An 18,825-nucleotide genomic window follows, 5' to 3' on the forward strand; every position below is an offset into this window, starting at 1 on the left:
TTATTTTTTCTCAATTTGTCTTTCATAGTTGACGTGTACCTATGATGAAAATTACAGGCCTCTCTCATCTTTTTAAGTGGGAGAACTTGCACAAATAGTGGCTGACTAAATACTTTTTTTCCCCACTGTATACCTGGGTTCAAATATACTCATTTTTACGTAGCTTTCTGAACATACACTTTTCTGTCCTACAATGACTAATACTGTAGTATTAGTACTGTAGCTATTAGCCTAGTACTATGACTACTATTATTAGCAATCATCATAAGAACAATATCAATAACACATATATGAATATTGAACAAAACATATGAATATCGATGTTATACCACACTGTTGTTCGCTATTAAATAGAGACAGGATAAAACACATGCTAACAGCAGGGTGATCTCAACAGTTGTTTTGTATACCGGCATTTCTTCTCAATGTGAGGTACAGTTCAGTGCTGCAACCCTCACACATGCTACACCCCCCTCAACACACACACACACACACACACACACACTTGTACAAACACACTCTCCCTCTCACACACTCTCTCTCAAACACACCCACACACCCAGCCACACACAAACACACACAAACACAGCCTCCCGCCCGCCCGCCCGCCCGCCCGCCCACACACACACACACATACTCTAACATACTCTCAATCTCTCTCGATCTCTCTCTCTAGAAGTGACTGAAGAAGTGGCATACCTTTGTTCATGTCAATCAGCTGCTTCTTCTTCTGCTGACGCTCCTGCTTCTCGTGCTCTGCTTTCTCCTTGGCCAGTCTGGCTCTCTTGATCTTCTCCTCCAACTCCCTCTTCTTGTGGTTGTCCTTCACTGCTTCCTGGAGAGGGAAGACACACACAGGCATGAGGACACATATTCTACTATAGAATGTAACTGCATATAGCGTATTATTTTGAGACTCTTAATGCTTCTCCGTTGTCTTGTTTTTATGCCTGACTAAGAGTGCATTTCACACGTACACAGTGTGGAGTGTTTTGTGAGTCTTTTTCAGTCTTCACGTCAAAGATGGCAGGGAACAGAGAGTGTGGCACTGTAGTGAACCAGTCTCCCAATGCAGAAGAAAGAGAGACAGCGAGAGAGAGAGAGAGAGAGAGAGAGAGAGAGAGAGAGAGAGAGAGAGAGAGAGAGAGAGAGAGAGAGAGAGAGAGAGAGAAGAGAGAGAGAAGAGAGAGAGAAGAGAGAAGAGAAAGGAGAGAGATATCACTCTGCCCTCTTTACTGGCGTAAAATGTCACCAAGGTGTCACGGAAGGGAAGGAGAGTGTGGAGGAAACAGTGAAAACAGTGGGGGGATCTCCTGTTGCACAGGGCTGTTCTGACACCAGGGGAGAGAGACGGGGGAAGAAGACACTACCACGTGACCTTTGGAGCCCACAAAGGTTCTCTCACCCCGGGCCTGTGGCAGGCACGACATGCCTCTTCCTGGAATGTGTGTGAGTGTGCGTGACTGGGTGCATGTGCAACTGTGCATGCATGTATGCGACTGTTCTGACATTTGTGGATTTGCAAGTGTGTGTGTGTGCATGTCTGCTTGTAAGTGTGTGTGTGTGTGTGTGTGTGTGTGCCTTCCTGCTCCCTTGTCCTCCTCTGTTGTCTGATATAATGAGCGTTGACAGACATACACCCCCCCCCCCTCCCAAGTCCAATGACAAGAGCCCCCACTGTCACTGTCTCCTTGTGATATCACAATGATGAAGAGAGAGAGAGAGAGAGAGAGAGAGAGAGAGAGAGAGAGAGAGAGAGAGAGAGAGAGAGAGAGAGAGAGAGAGAGAGAGAGAGAGAGAGAGAGAGAGAGAGAGAGAGAGAGAGAGAGAGAGAGAGAGATTACACAGACCCACAAATAATTAAAAAACAAATCCAATTTTGATATAAACTCCCATGTCTTTTGGGTGAAATACCACAGTGTGCTATCATAGCAGCAATATTTGTAACCTGTTGCCACAAGAAAAGGGCAACCAGTGAAGAACAAACACCATTGTAAGCAAACTGTCTCTAACCAGAATAGAAAGAGGAGTGGGAGGCCCCGGTGCACAACTGAGCAAGAGGACAAATACATTAGAGTGTCTAGTTTGAGAAACAAGCGCCTCACAGGTCCTCAACAGGCAGCTTCATTAAATAGTACCCGCAAAACACCAGTCTCAACGTCAACAGTGAAGAGGCGACTCTGGGATGCTGACCTTCTAGGCAGAGTTGCAAAGAAAAAGCAATATCTCAGACTGGCCAATAAAAAGAAAAGATTAAGATGGGCAGTCTGAGATATGGCTTTTTCTTTGCCACTCTGCCTAGAATGTCAGCATCCCGGAGTCGCATCTTCACTATTCTTTATTCTTTTGGAACTTTTGTTAGTGTAATGTCCACTGTTAATTTGTATTGTTTATTTCACTTTAGTTAATTATCTACTTCACTTGTTTTGGCAATGTTAACATATGTTTCCCATGCCAATAAAGCCCTTAAATTGAATTGAAATTGAATTGAGAGAGAGAGAGAGAGAGAGAGAGAGAGAGAGAGAGAGAGAGAGAGAGAGAGAGAGAGATGTAGAGGGAGTGAAAAATAGAGAGAAAGAAATAGTGTGTGAGAGAGAGAGAGAGAGAGAGAGAGAGAGAGAGAGAGAGAGAGAGAGAGAGAGAGAGAGAGAGAGAGAGAGAGAGAGAGAGAGAGAGAGAGAGAGAGAGAGAGAGAGAGAGAAAGTAGATAAAGAAATAGCATGTTACACATTTCTGATGTTATTTAGAGCAGGGAGGAGGATTCACATATTCACTCATTCTTTTGTTTGCCTGTGCATTAAATAGAGTAGGATGCTGGATTCACTGGTGCTGTAGATATCCATGGTGGGTGTATATATGTCGACATAATGTTGGACTAGTAAAATAAAGGAGGGTAAGTGCTGATGCATTGCCTCCCCTCCCTATTCAGTAATTAATCTAGTGTTGCCTTTTAACACATTGTTATAGAGCCCTAAACTAGTCTTCCTCTGCAGTATTGATCAAATTGATTGTCGTCCTAATTCGATAACACAATTCAATTAATTTGAGAGATATTATAAACCCTCTTATATTCGAGTGCTAGACTACTTTGACAATAATTTATTAGAATATATATTTTTTAACTTCCTGCCCCCGAAACTTACTCTAATCAAACAATTCTGACAATAAACACAATTACACAGCGTAGTTATCTAGCCCTGATCAAACATTCACTACCCGCTAATTGCCATAGCAACAAATGTTTTCTGTTTCTTCCCCTCTCTTTGGCTGTCCGTTCTTTTGCCAATGGCAACGTCTATGATTATATCTGTTTTATCTGCTTTCTTAGTTGTACTCTTATGGGAGATAAACAGTACCCAAGGGAAGGGTTTTCCAATGTAATCTTCAGAGCAGGACTCAGCCTAAGACATTATTGAGAGTGTAAGGCAATGACACACAGGTTGCTTTCAAGGATATGGACAACATAAGGACCTCTGCGAATAATATACAACTCAAACATAACATAAATTCTATATATTGCCTTTTAGCAAAACAAATATGTGACCCATTTCAGGAAACTAGGTGTATGTCGCAAGTCACGACTTCACAGGAGAGCCATTTGAACATTTTTTTATTGTTTTTTATCAAAATGAAATGCCTTCTGGAACATTTAATGTGCCTTAATAACACACTTGAAAGCCATCTGTAAATATGAATAAAGTTGTTAAATTACGAGCCTATTCGGTTTAGCCACAGAAATATACAGGAACCTTCCCGCTAGTCGTGATTGGCTGAGATAATGAGTAGGCTGGAAATGCCGAGATATGAGTTTCAGATTGATCTGCGGTGTAGCATCTTGTGTCTATAAAATGAGCTGCTCGTTATGCGTAGATACTCCTTTCTACAAAACTTTTTTCAAAAGATATAACGTTAGCCATGGAGAACTGCAAATATGTTGCTATTGCGCTCAATAACATTGCTGGACTACTTTCTGGAGGATGATCGTGCCATGCTGACTCTCCCTGACTCTGAAAATGAATCAGACGATGAGGAAATCCCTGATTTAGGTAAAAACATTTTCATTGAAGAAGACATTGTAGAGTCTTCTGATGACAGTGATGGGGAAGAAACGGCGATCAACAGTGTTGTTGTCAAGGAAGAAGGTGACAGAGTTTTGAAATCAGTGGAATGTCTGGAATGTGACTTGACACAATGGGCCAAGCAAGCTGTACAAACAAAACGGAAATGACACAGGACGTCTTATTTAATGAAAGGGGCTGCAGTCTGCCTTGAAGCCTTCATCCATGTATACGGGTAAGAGTCTAGCTACAGTTTCAGATATTATGCCATTTCACATTGCTAGTTATAGCCTAATGTTATCTAGCTAACTAGCTAACATTGAACCTATTTGGTTAATTTTAGCTAGCTATGTGTCACGGATTCTGCCGAGGCTGCCCCTCCTCCTTGCTCGGGCAGGTTTCAGCGTTCGTCGTCACCGGAGTACTAGCTGCTGCCGATCTATGTTATATGTTTCTATGTTCTACCTGTTGTGTCAGATTGTTTCACACCTGTTGCCCATCTTGTGATTACTCCGCCCCTATTTAACCCTGTGGCTCCCATTGTGTTCTGTGCGTGTTTGTTGTTTGTTCGCGGATGTCGTGAGTGAGCGGGTTTATTCCTCCCTGCGTGGAGGCTTCTTGTTACTTTACGTGATTAAGTAAAGATACATTTTTTCCTTGAGTTCTGTGTCCTGCGCCTGACTTCAGTCTACCGCATACACTGACATCGTGACAGAAACACGCACCTTTATGGAGTCAGCAGGAACAACTGGATCTACCAAGACGATGGAGGAACGAGTCCAACGTCAAGGGACGATGCTCCAGAATCTCTGTGCTAATATGGAACGAGTGTTCCAGATGATGGAGCGAATTGAGAGAGGTGGAATCCCTTCACCATGCCCAACCACACCACCACCTGCTACCCTGGCTACCACTTCGCCACCTGGGTCCAGGGGAATTCGGCTCTCGCTCCCGAGGGCATATGACGGTACACCTGCCGGGTGCCAGGGATTTCTCCTCCAAGTAGAGCTTTACCTGGCCACCATTCACCCGGCGCCCTCGGGATACGAGAGCGTGTCCGCCCTCATCTCCTGTCTATCAGGGAAGGCTCTTGAGTGGGCTAACGCCGAGTGGGGAAATATAGACTCGAGAACTGTCCGCTATGAGAACGGCTGGTCCACCTACGACAGGAGATGAGGAGCGCGCAGGATTTAGCGCTGGAGTTTAAGACTTTAGCAGCCAGCGCGGGATTGAATGAGCGGGCCCTTATCGACCACTATCGTTGCAGCTTAGGGGAGGACGTCCGTCGGGAACTGGCCTGCAGGGACACCAATTTCAACCTGGACCAACTGGTGGACATGTCCATTCGGTTGGATAACCTGTTGGCAGCCCGCGGACGTTCTGATGGGGGTCTGTCCATTCCATCCCCCAGCACCTCCGAGCATACCCCCATGGAGCTAGGAGGTGCTGCAGGTAGGGAGACTTGGAGAGAGACTGTCCCCTGCACCAAGTGTGACCGCAGAGGACACACTGCTGGTCGGTGCAGGGGAGGGTTCTCAGGAGGTCGAGGTAGCAGCCGATTTGGCTATCGTCTTCAGTAAGAAGAGGGCGACTAAATTACCACCCCATCGTCCGGGGGATTGTGCGATACATCTCCAGGTAGGAGCTGCACTTCCCCGGAGTCACGTGTATCCTTTGTCTCAGGAGGAGAAGGCGGCTATGGAGACATATGTCACCGAATCTCTGAGGCAGGGATACATTCGGCCATCCACTTCATCCGTTTCCTCAAGTTTCTTTTTTGTGAAAAATAAAGATGGTGGGTTACGCCCGTGCATTGATTACCGTGGTCTAAATCAGATGACCATCAAGTACAGCTATCCATTACCTCTGATAGCTAGTATGACGGAATCATTGCACGGGGCACGCTTTTTCACAAAATTGGATCTTAGGAGCGCGTACAACCTAGTGCGTATCCGTGAGGGAGATGAGTGGAAGACGGCATTTAGTACCACCTCTGGACATTTTGAGTATCTGGTCATGCCATACGGGTTAATGAATGCTCCCTCAGTTTTCCAATTATTTGTGGATGAGATTTTCAGGGACCTGCACGGACAAGGGGAAGTGGTGTATATTGATGACATCCTTATATACTCCGCTACACGGGCCGAGCATGTGTCCCTGGTGCGTAAGGTGCTTGGAAGACTGTTGGAGCATGACCTGTATGCTAAGGCAGAACAAATGCCTGTTCTTCCAGGTGTCCATCTCTTTCTTGAGGTACCATATGTCCGCGTCAGGGGTGAGGATGGAGAGTGACCGCATTTCGGCCGTGCGTAATTGGGCGACTCCAACCACGGTAAAGGAGGTGCAGCGATTTTTGGGTTTTGCTAATTACTACCGGAGATTTATCTGGGGCTTTGGTCAGGTGGCAGCTCCCATTACCTCGTTACTGAAGGGGGGGCCGGTGCGTCTGTGGTGGTCAGCGGAGGCGGACAGGGCTTTTAGTCGTCTGAAGGACCTGTTTACCTCGGCTCCAGTGCTGGCTCATCCGGACCCCTCTTTAGCCTTCACGGTTAAGGTGGATGCGTCCGAGGCTGGAATAGGGCTGTACTGTCTCAGCGCTCGGGTACGCCATCTAAACTCCGCCCCTGTGCCTTCTTTTCGAAGAAGCTCAGCCCGGCGGAGCGCAACTATGATGAGGGGGACCGGGAGCTGTTGGCTGTGGTCGAAGCCCTGAAAGCGTGGAGACATTGGCTTGAGGGGGCTAAACACCCTTTTCTCATTTTGACTGACCACCGCAATCTGGAGTACATCCGGGCAGTGAGGAGGTTAAACCCTCGCCAGGCAAGGTGGTCCATGTTTCTCACCCATTTTGTTTTCACCCTTTCTTACAGGCCAGGTTCCCAGAACGCTAAGGCAGATGCTCTGTCCCGACTGTATGACACGGAGGGGGGTTCCGTGGAGCCCACTCCCATACTTCCGGCGTCGTGTCTGGTGGCACCGGTGGTGTGGGAGGTTGACGTGGAGATCGAGCGGGCGTTGCGCAACGAACCCACTCCTCCTCAGTGTCCAGAGGGTCGTGTGTACGTACCGCTTGATGTTCGCGATCGGTTGATCTATTGGGCTCACACGTTACCCTCCTCTGGTCATCCTGGTATCGGTCGGACAGTGCACTGTCTTAGTGAGAAGTACTGGTGGCCCACCTTAGCTAAGGACGTGAGGGTTTATGTTTCCTCCTGCTCGGTGTGCGCCCAGTGTAAGGCTCCTAGACACCTGCCCAGAGGGAAATTGCAACCTCTACCCGTTCCACAACGACCATGGTCCCACCTATCGGTGGACTTCGTGACGGATCTTCCCTCCTCACAAGGGAACACCATGATCCTGGTCGTTGTGGATCGGTTTTCTAAGTCCTGCCGCCTCATTCCGCTGCCCGGTCTCCCTACGGCCCTACAAACAGCTGAGGCCCTATTTACACACGTCTTCCGGCACTACGGGGTGCCTGAGGATATAGTGTCTGATCGGGGTTCCCAGTTCACCTCTAGGGTTTGGAGGGCGTTCATGGAACGTCTGGGAGTCTCGGTCAGTCTGACCTCAGGATTTCACCCCGAGAGTAACGGGCAGGTGGAGAGAGTCAACCAGGAGGTGGGTAGGTTTCTGAGGGCGTATTGCCAGGACCGGCGGGGGGAGTGGTCGGTTTACCTCCTCTGGGCAGAGATAGCCCAGAACTCCATCCGCCACTCCTCTACTAACCTGTCTCCGTTCCAATGTGTATTAGGTTATCAGCCGGTCCTGGCACCTTGGCATCAGAGCCAGATCGAGGCACCTGCGGTGGACGAGTGGTTTCGGCGCTCGCAGGAGACCTGGGATGCTGCCCATGTACGTCTGCAGCGGGCCATCAGGCGGCAAAAGGCGAGCGCTGACCGCCACCGCAGTGAGGCCCCGGTGTATGCACCGGGGGACCGGGTCTGGCTCTCGACCCGAAACCTGCCCCTTCGCCTGCCCTGCCGGAAGCTGGGTCGGCGGTTTGTGGGGCCATTCAAAGTCCTGAGGAGATTGAACGAGGTATGTTATAGGTTACAACTTCCTACTAATTATCGTATTAACCCCTCGTTCCATGTGTCTCTCCTCAGGCCGGTGGTAGCTGGTCCACTCCAGGAGTCGGAGATACGGGAGGTTCCTCCGCCCCCGCTGGACATCGAGGGGGCACCGGCGTACTCGGTTCGGTCCATATTGGATTCGAGGCGTCGGGTGGGGGGCCTGCAGTATCTCGTGGAGTGGGAGGGGTACGGTCCGGAGGAAAGGTGCTGGGTTCCTAGGAGGGATATCCTCGATCCATCCATGTTGAGGGATTACCACCGCAATCATCCCACTCGCCCCGCGCCACGTCCTCCTGGCCGTCCCCGAGGCCGGTGTCGACGCACGGCTGGAGCCGCGCGTCAGGGGGGGTACTGTCACGGATTCTGCCGAGGCTGCCCCTCCTCCTTGCTCGGGCAGGTTTCAGCGTTCGTCGTCACCGGAGTACTAGCTGCTGCCGATCTATGTTATATGTTTCTATGTTCTACCTGTTGTGTCAGATTGTTTCACACCTGTTGCCCATCTTGTGATTACTCCACCCCTATTTAACCCTGTGGCTCCCATTGTGTTCTGTGCGTGTTTGTTGTTTGTTCGCGGATGTCGTGAGTGAGCGGGTTTATTCCACCCTGCGTGAAGGCTTCTTGTTACTTTACGTGATTAAGTAAAGATACGTTTTTTTCCTTGAGTTCTGTGTCCTGCGCCTGACTTCAGTCTACCGCATACACTGACATCGTGACACTATGACAATCGGTTAGTATTGCTAGTACTCTATGGATTGGGATTATGGGTCATTGTTTAGCTAGCTAGCTACATGTCTAAACAAAAGACCCCAAATTAAATCTTACTGTTAGCTAGCTAGCTGACGACCCATCAAGTTAGCCAGGTGTGTCTGACGGTGATTACGGCTATCTATTGTATAATAATGCTAAAATATTTGTATCTAGAATTTGTCTTTCAGCATCAGTAGAACACGCCTGACTCTCCTCCACCAGCCATACAAGGAGACTGGTCTAATGCCTCCCATCAAAAAGAGAGCTGGCCCAAGCAAGCACAGGTTACACCTGAAGCATGAGGACTTGCAGCGAGTGGTTAACTTCATCAACAACTACGCAGAGGATAATGCAATAGTATTACCAGGACACCACCCAGGACACAAACACTTTGGTGGAAAGCTGCTGCCATCTCATGTGACAAAAGCAGCAGTGTGGCGTCTACAAGGAATCGATGACAACACTTGGTATGTAAAGCATAAACAACACATTTTGATTATTTAATTGACCTCCAACATGATTGGCACTACTTTTATTTATCTCACATTATTTTGTATTTTCCAGAGGTACGTGTAGTCGGGCTGTCTTCCTTCAGGAATCTGTGGAGAAAATTGCTGCCCCACATCTCAAGCACTAAGCCCAGGACAGACCTGTGCTGGCAGTGCCAGAGGAACAACTATCAGGTCTTCAGATCTGCCAATCTGCCAGAAGCTGTTAAGTCAGCCAAGCTGAAGAAGCAAGAGCAGCATCTCCTGCTTGTTCAGAGTGATTGGTCTGTCTACCAGAAGATGGTTGCTGACTGCAAGACCACCTGTCAAGACCTGCAGTTGTCTCTGGGGGCCCCTACTGAAGAAAGAATAAACATTTCCTCCTTTGTACTGATAAAAAAAAAAAAAGTATATATACATGGGAGGCAGGCAAATGCCTTTCACTGAGCTGTGTAAAGACAGACTGACAGGGGTGAGACAATTAATTGTAGTTTATCTTAATGTTTTTGTTGTTGTTTGCAGGTGCACTATCCTTCTGACCCTATACAGCCAGGTCCCATCTACTTTTTAACTCCTCGCAAGTGTGGCTTGTTTGATGTCTGCTGTGAAGGAATACCACAACAAGTCAACTACTTGATTGATGAAGGCATGTTATCCAGCAAAAACAGCAGCGCAGTCATCAACTACATGCACCATTTCTTCACCAACTACAGAGTTAGGGAAACAACTGGACCTGAATTGTGATAACAAGCACAAGTTTGTGCTCTGGTATTGTGCCTGGTGGACCATGTACAAGCTCCACCACAGTCTGGACCTTCACTTCCTGACCACAGGCCACACCAAGTTTGCCCCGACTGGTGCTTCGGCCTCAACAAGCAGCACTTCAGAAAGACCAGAGTGAACACTTTGTCTGAGATTGCTGGTGTTGTGAAGGACAGCACTGTGACAGGTGTCAACATCCCAGAGCTGGTTGGAATGGAGGATGGTACGGTGCTGGTGGAAAGCTATGGCTGGCAACAACACCTGTCTCCGTACTTCAGGCCGCTGCCACATATCAAGCAGTACCAGGTGAATATCATTTTCATTGCATTGTACGAGGTTATTCTTCTTATCTAAACTTGGGAGGTGATTTGATGTTGTGCAAGGTTGTAATGTCTTCTAATTATTTTATTTTTTTCCTGTTTTACAGCTTCGATGCTGTGGAGCCTGGTGTTGTTGTCGCCAAGGAGCGTTCGGACTCAGTCCGAGACAGGAAGAGACTGAACACGGTGGCAAGTCTTCAGGTTGTCAGTGATGGTCACCGATCGATATGTTAAGGTAAATTAGAGAGAGCGAGAGAGAGAGAGAGAGAAAGAGAGAGACAGAGAGAGAGACAGAGAGAAAAAAATATATATATATAGAGAGGGAGAGAGCGGGATAGAGGCTGAGAAAGAAAGAGAGAGAGAGAGAGAGAGTGATAGATAGATAGATAGATAGATAGAGAGAGAGAGAGAGAGAGAGAGAGAGAGAGAGAGAGAGAGAGAGAGAGAGAGAGAGAGAGAGAGAGAGAGAGAGAGAGAGAGAGAGAGAGAGAGAGAGAGATTAATTTGAACACTAAATAATCCTAAAACGAACATATGTGCATGGTGAAGGTTGAAGGGAAAGAGGCTGCAGCCCTGTTTGATTCCGGCAGTGTGTTAACCTTGGTCGTTGCAGACCTAGTGCCGACTCATAAACTGGATAAAAGTCAGGATGTCAGTGTTATGTGTATTCATGGGGATACCTGTCCGTACCCCACAGCCTTAGTGAGCATACAAACTGAGGACAGGTTGCTGGATTATGAGGTCGGCATGGTCCCGAAGATGCCATATGTTGTAATCATACTGGATATATACTTTCCTAACTTTGCGAGGTTAGGCCAAAATAATGGCATATTTGAGAAGCCAACCCCCCTGACCAAGCAGGAAGTAGCATCTAGCCCTCAACCAAAGCCAAGAAAATAGAAGGTTTCTCAGGGGCCAACCTCACAGGTGCTAGTAGGGGAGGATGAGGAAGAAGGGGCAGACCCCGTCGATAACGAGCAGCCCGGTACTAGTGGGGCCGGGGTCGATCTGGATTCAGAGGGCGACTATCTAGAACCAACAGACCTGGCATGGTCCCTGACTAATTTCGGGACGGCCCAGACCCAGGATCCAACCCTGCAGCAAGCCAGAGCAGATGTGCAGGTTGTGGATGGTACCCCCATAAATGACGGGACAATGCCAAATAGTTTCACCCACTTCATCATGAAAAAGGGTTTGGTGTACAGAGTCTCAAAAATAGGGGTTGTTGTGGTGGAACAGTTGTTTTTCCCCACCCGATACTGGAGAACAGTACTGGAACTAGCTCATGGGCATATTCTGCGGGGACACCTTGGTATCGATAAAACCCGAGACAGGATTGTGAGGATGTTTTACTGGCCAAGAATTCAGGTTGAGGTGGCTCGACATTGTGGAGAGTACCCCGAGTGCCAGTTAACAGCTCCCCGACCAGCTGTTAGAAGCCCGTTAGTGCCACTCCCCATAATCAAAACACCATTTGAGAGGATAGCGATGGATATAGTGGGCCCACTACCCAAATCTGCCAGAGGGCACCAATACATTCTGGTCTTCCTAGATTATGCCACTCGCTACCCAGAAGCCATGGCTTCCAAAAATATTGCCAAGAAGTTAGTGCTCCTGTTCACCAGGGTAGGGATTTCAAAGGAGATCCTTACTGACCAGGGGACCCCCTTTATGTCCCGCCTTATGGCGGACCTTTGTAAATTGTGGCAGGTGAAACAGTTGAGGACAAAGATTTTCCATCCTCAGACGTACGGGCTGGTTGAGAGATTCAACCGCACCCTGAAGTCAATGCTCAGGAAGGTAATCAATAAGGATGGGAAAAATGTTGCCATATCTGATGTTTGCCATTAGATAGGTTCCCCAAGCCTAGCTGGGGTTTTCACCCTTTGAGCTGGTATATGGGAGGCACCCCCGGGGAATCTTAGACATCACCCGGGAAACCTGGGAGCACCAGGCCACCCCTTATACTAGTGTTATAGAGCACGTCACGGCAATGCAAGACAGGATAGCCACAGTCACGCCCATCGTCAGAGAGCACATGAGGCAAGCACAAGAACACAAGGGCACACTTATAACCGGTAGGCTACCCTGAGGGAATTTCAACCGGGAGATAAGGTATTAGTGCTGGTCCCCACGGTAGAGTGTAAACTACTAGCCACATGGAAAGGACCGTATGAAGTGCTGGAGAAAATAGGAGAAGTTAATTATCGGATCCGACAGCCAGGTTGTCGGCCCCCTGTTAAAAGCATGGAGAGGGAGAGAAACACTAATTGTCACTTACCCCACACCCACTCAGGAGGCAGCCAAAGTGCATGTTTCACCTACTCTGTCCCCAGCACAAGTACAGGAAGTAAAGACCCTGATCAAGAAAAACAGAGATGTGTTTTCAGGGATACCAGGACGAACTGAGGTTACAGCCTTCGCAACCCCTGACGGTTTGTTTCAATACACCGTCATGCCATTTGGCTTACACAGGGCCACAGCCACCTAATGGACCAGGTCCTAAAACCACACAGAGCTTACGCCACAGCATATTTAGATGACGTGGGTATCTACAACCCAGATAGGGAATCGCACTTACCCCGGGTACAGGCAGTGCTAAACACCCTTAGGAAGGCAGTTATGTGGGGTAAGAGGAAACCGAGTATCTAGGATACACAGTGGAAAGAGGGTTAATCAAAACCCAACTTAAGAAGGTTGAGGTAATTAGAGGATGGCCAAAACCAGTAAATAAGAAACAGGTTACTACCGGAAGTTCATCCCAGATTATGCCACAGTGGCCGCCCCACTCACCGACATGACTAGAGCCAGAGGGCCAAACGTGGTAAAATGGGATGAAAAGGCCACCAAAGCATTTAGAACATTACAGGAGGCTCTCTGTTGTAATCCAGTGCTGGTGGTACCAGAGTTTGAGCGTGAGTTCGTGGTTCAGACGGTTGCCTCAGAGGTCGGGTTGGGAGCCGTGCTCTCCCAAGAGGTAGAAGGGGTGGAACACCCCATCCTGTTTTTAAGCAGGAAGCTGGAACCACGAGAGGCCAACTACTCAGTCGTTGAGAAAGAGGCACTGGCAGTAAAGTGGGCTCTATAAAGTCTGAAATATTACCTGCTAGGGCGCAACTTCACCCTCATCAGTGACCATGCCCAACTCACCTGGATGCATAGGGCTAAAGAGAAGAACGCTCGGGTGATGCAGTGGTTTTTGAGTCTCCAACCGTTTCACTTTGACTTAAAACACAGAGCAGGGAAGGAAATGGGAAATGTGGGTGGGTTATCCCGCATGCACGCCTATTTTGCTACGGTAGCCCGACCTAGGGGGTCGAAGCTAGGGGGGAGATGTGTGGCAAAGAAGGGGGCAGAGTGATAAATGGTGGATATGTGAGGGCAGAACTACTAAACGGAATCTCCCTCTCACAAAATGGCAGACCGCCAAAAACGTCTAACCCCAGAAGCAAGGGAAACGCTCGCAAGGTGGGGCCGACCCACATATAAGGTGTCAAGACAAACCAGGAAGGGGGAGAGAGAGCAAGTGGCTGTGGATCTGTGAACCACAGAGAAAGAGAAAAGTGACAATATATATCGGCTGGATTTACTGTGTATGACCTGGACTGTTTGGATTTACCTGTTGGCTGTTGGACCTGGACCTACCGAGAACCCGATTTGTGTACCGAACCCTGCGATCCTCGACCACGCCTGCGGCCTGGCGGACCAGGACGGATAAACCAACATTTAGGTACTGTCCTGTTCGAAATAATTCTCTCTGGGGTGATTTTGGTGATGGTCTCCCACTTAACTTGTGTACAAACTCTCCTAACCTTAAAGAGGATTGTCACAGTATATAAAACACAGGAAAACGTAGCCATTACAGTAAATACTAAACTAAAACTACAGTGGCTATCACATAAACCTGCTGTGTATTCTTAATTCTCACTATCCAAAAGATAATTAGCAAGCTAGCTCATAATGATAATGAGGCACGTAGCATTAAGTGATATAATCTTGCTGTAGAAAATTCATACAGTGAGGGAAAAAAGTATTTGATCCCCTGCTGATTTTGTACGTTTGCCCACTGACAAAGAAATGATCAGTCTATAACTTTAATGGTAGGTTTATTTGAACAGTGAGAGACAGAATAACAACAAATAAATCCAGAAAAACACAAATTGATTTGCATTTTAATGAGGGAAATAAGTATTTGACCCCCTCTCAATCAGAAATATTTCTGGCTCCCAGGTGTCTTTTATACAGGTAATGAGCTGAGATTAGGAGCACACTCTTAAAGGGAGTGCTCCTAATCTCAGCTAGTTATCTGTAAAAAAAACACCTGTCCACAGAAGCAATCAATTAATCAGATTCCGAACTCTCCACCATGGCCAAGACCAAAGAGCTCTCCAAGGATGTCAGGGATGAGATTGTAGACATTTACATCATTTAGCAGACGCTCTTATCCAGAGCGACTTACAAATAGGTGCATTCACCTTATAGCCAGTGGGATAACCACTTAACAATGGGTTTTTTTTGGGGGGGGGTAGAAGGATTACTTTATCCTATTCCAGGTATTCCTTAAAGAGGTGGGGTTTCAAATGTCTCCGGAAGGTGGTGAGTGACTCCGCTGTCCTGGCGTCGTGAGGGAGCTTGTTCCACCATTGGGGTGCCAGAGCAGCGAACAGTTTTGACTGGGCTGAGCGGGAACTATGCATCCGCAGAGGTAGGGGAGCCAGCAGGCCAGAGGTGGATGAACGCAGTGCCCTCGTTTGGGTGTAGGGACTGATCAGAGCCTGAAGGTACGGAGGTGCCATTCCCCTCACAGCTCCGTAGGCAAGCACCATGGTCTTGTAGCAGATGCGAGCTTCAACTGGAAGCCAGTGGAGTGTGCGGAGGAGCGGGGTGACGTGAGAGAACTTGGGAAGGTTGAACACCAGACGGGCTGCGGCATTCTGGATGAGTTGTAGGGGTTTAATGGCACAGGCAGGGAGCCCAGCCAACAGCGAGTTGCAGTAATCCAGACGGGAGATGACAAGTGCCTGGATTAGGACCTGTGCCGCTTCCCGCTTCCTGTAGACCTACACAAGGCTGGAATGGGCTACAAGACCATCGCCAAGCAGCTTGGTGAAAAGGTGACAACAGTTGGTGCATTTATTCGCAAATGGAAGAAACACAAAAGAACTGTCAATCTCCCTCGGCCTGGGGCTCCATGCAAGATCTCACCTCGTGGAGTTGCAATGATCATGAGAACGGTGAGGAATCAGCCCAGAACTACACGGGAGGATCTTGTCAATGATCTCAAGGCAGCTGGGACCATAGTCACCAAGAAAACAATTGGTAACACACTACGCCGTGAAGGACTGAAATCCTGCAGCGCCCGCAAGGTCCCCCTGCTCAAGAAAGCACATATACAGGCCCGTCTGATGTTTGCCAATTAACATCTGAATGATTCAGAGGAGAACTGGGTGAAAGTGTTGTGGTCAGATGAGACCAAAATCGAGCTCTTTGGCATCAACTCAACTTGGCGTGTTTGGAGGAGGAGGAATGCTGCCTATGACCCCAAGAACACCATCCCCACCGTCAAACATGGAGGTGGAAACATTATGCTTTGGGGGTGTTTTTCTGCTAAGGGGACAGGACAACTTCACCGCATCAAAGGGACGATGGACGGGGCCATGTACCGTCAAATCTTGGGTGAGAACCTCCTTCCCTCAGCCAGGGCATTGAAAATGGGTCGTGGATGGGTATTCCAGCAAGACAATGACCCAAAACACACGGCCAAGGCAACAAAGGAGTGGCTCAAGAGGAAGCACATTAAGGTCCTGGAGTGGCCTTGCCAGTCTCCAGACCTTAATCCAATAGAAAATCTGTGGAGGGAGCTCAAGGTTCGAGTTGCCAAACGTCAGCCTCGAAACCTTGGAGAAGATCTGCAAAGATGAGTGGGAGAAAATCCCTCCTGAGATGTGTGCAAACCTGGTGGCCAACTACAAGAAACGTCTGACCTCTGTGATTGCCAAGAAGGGTTTTGCCACCAAGTACTAAGTCATGTTTTGCAGAGGGGTCAAATACTTAGTTCCCTCATTAAAATGCAAATCAATTTATAAAATTTTTGACATGCGTTTTTCTGGATTTTTGTTGTTGTTATTCTTTCTCTCACTGTTCAAATAAACCTACCATTAAAATTATAGACTGATCATTTCTTTGTCAGTGGGAAAACATACAAAATCAGCAGGGGATCAAATACTTTTTTCCCTCACTGTATAAAGAAGTTGCTTCATGTAGATAGCCACTAAGTCCCTTTTTAGGGGGTAACTACTGTATTACTACAGCCATAGTTACCAGAATGGTCTCATCCATCCCCAAAATGGCAGACTTTGTGCATCGACACTTTGTCACTCTCCATGGTCCTAAATGGTAATAGTCGCTGCTGCTGCCGGCAAAAGAGGGATTGTGTGTGTGTGTGTGTATTTCTTTGTACCAGGACTCAATATGGACAAGGGCTGCAGTGATCCTGAGGCCTTCTCTCTGTTCTCTGCCCTGTGTTGTGGAGATGTGGGCTTATGAGCTCTCTGACCTTCTCGAATTTCAGAGCTTGCACTGAGCATGGGCCACAAGGCTTTCCCCTTTCAGGTCCTGCTTCAATTCAATTCAATTCAATTCAATAATTCATGAATTGTTTACTGCTGCTATATATGAGTTGGCCTAGTCCAGAGACTGTGTTTGCTTGTCCGTCAATCAAATGCATGTCCATTACATTGCTTCATACCAAGTGAAGCTCCTGAGTGGCGCAGTGGTCTAAGGCACTGCATTGCAGTGCTAACTGTGCTACTAGAGATCCTGGTTCGAATCCAGGCTCTGTCGCAGCCGGCCGCGACCGGGAGACTCATGGGCGGCGCACAATTGGCCCAGCGTCGTCCAGGGTAGGGGAGGGAATGGCCGGCAGGGATGTAGCTCAGTTGATAGAGCATGGCGTTTGCAACGCCAGGGTTGTGGGTTCGTTTCCCATGGGGGGCCAGTATAAAAAAAAAAAAAATGTATTCACTAACTGTAAGTCGCTCTGGATAAGAGCGTCTGCTAAATGACTAAAATGTAAATGTAAAATGTAAGTGGTATATGCTAGTGTGGATATTGGAACATATCTGTTTTAATTGCTCCTTTCTGTTGCACCACTGATTTCACACACACGCACAAACAAAAATAGATTTTGTAGATTTGACTAACACTATCACTATAGCACAACAGAACTTCGGGCAGCCTAAGTGTTTATGAGCCATCTGTTGCCGTATGTGCCAGCTTCTAATGAACTTGTGTCAGGAACTTATGGGGTACAAATACACTAACTTGGTAGTCTTTGAAGCACAATATTATATTTCTTCTTTATTGAGGGGTTATCCTGAATTAATTGAAATCTGGTGACCAGTTTACGTTGAATAATGCCTACAGTGTGAATATCAGTGACTTAATCATTCAGAGTCAGTGTCTATGTAAATATATGTTGGATAAACATACACTACATAAAAATAGTGTGTGTGTGTGTGTGTGTGTGTGTGTGTGTGTGTGTGTGTGTGTGTGTGTGTGTGTTAGAGGAGTACTGTAGCATCTGTCGAGGAGGAAGCAGCAGTAACAGAGATAGTGTAGTGGGAGGAGAGGAATCATATTACCAGCCCCATTACCATCATGATGACTCTTCATACAGTCAGTGTCAGGGCATTAGCATGCTTTTGAGATCGAGCCAATGGCCCTGAAAAGAAGGACACACACACACACACACACACACACACACACACAGAAACACACACTCGGTCACGCAAACACACACACACACACACACACACACACACAACGTCACGCAAACACAACAACACGCACACACACACTGGCCATCATAATTTGATCTCTAAGATTATGCGATGATGCTCCATCTTGCAACCCCACAACCATTAGTCTGGCTTGATTGGTCTTATTAGTAAATCCCTCAATTAACGACTAAGACTGTTAGCTCATCCTCCACCTGCACAGGCTTTGCTAATTTATTAATATAGAGATCCTCCTCTCTGCTCCTAGTCAGGATTACACACACAGAGCTGGTTGATTGCATTTCACTCCGACTCCATCCACAAATATGGCAGCTGCATTAAAATAAACTAATTGTCAAGGCATTTCTATATACAGTGGGGAAAAAAAGTATTTAGTCAGCCACCAATTGTGCAAGTTCTCCCACTTAAAAAGATGAGAGAGGCCTGTAATTTTCATCATAGGTACACGTCAACTATGACAGACAAAATGAGAAAAAAAAATCCAGAAAATCACATTGTAGGATTTTTAATGAAATTATTGGCATATGATGGTGGAAAATAAGTATTTGGTCAATAACAAAAGTTTCTCAATACTTTGT

The 18,825-nt window shown here is 47.4% G+C and overlaps 1 protein-coding gene across 3 annotated transcripts in view; it reads right to left on the reverse strand.

Moving 5' to 3' along the window:
* LOC121540695 (protein diaphanous homolog 2) overlaps positions 1 to 18,825 on the reverse strand; it is a 677,119-nt gene that overhangs the window by 126,186 nt on the left and 532,108 nt on the right. For all 3 annotated transcript variants that reach the window (XM_041849734.2, XM_041849750.2, XM_041849742.2), the window contains exon 26: positions 700 to 835. In XM_041849734.2, the coding sequence (XP_041705668.1) occupies positions 700 to 835 (136 nt within the window). The remainder of the gene's footprint in view (positions 1 to 699; positions 836 to 18,825) is intronic.

This window comes from Coregonus clupeaformis, chromosome 3 (assembly GCF_020615455.1).
Source record: "Coregonus clupeaformis isolate EN_2021a chromosome 3, ASM2061545v1, whole genome shotgun sequence".
Lineage (NCBI taxonomy): Eukaryota > Metazoa > Chordata > Actinopteri > Salmoniformes > Salmonidae > Coregonus > Coregonus clupeaformis.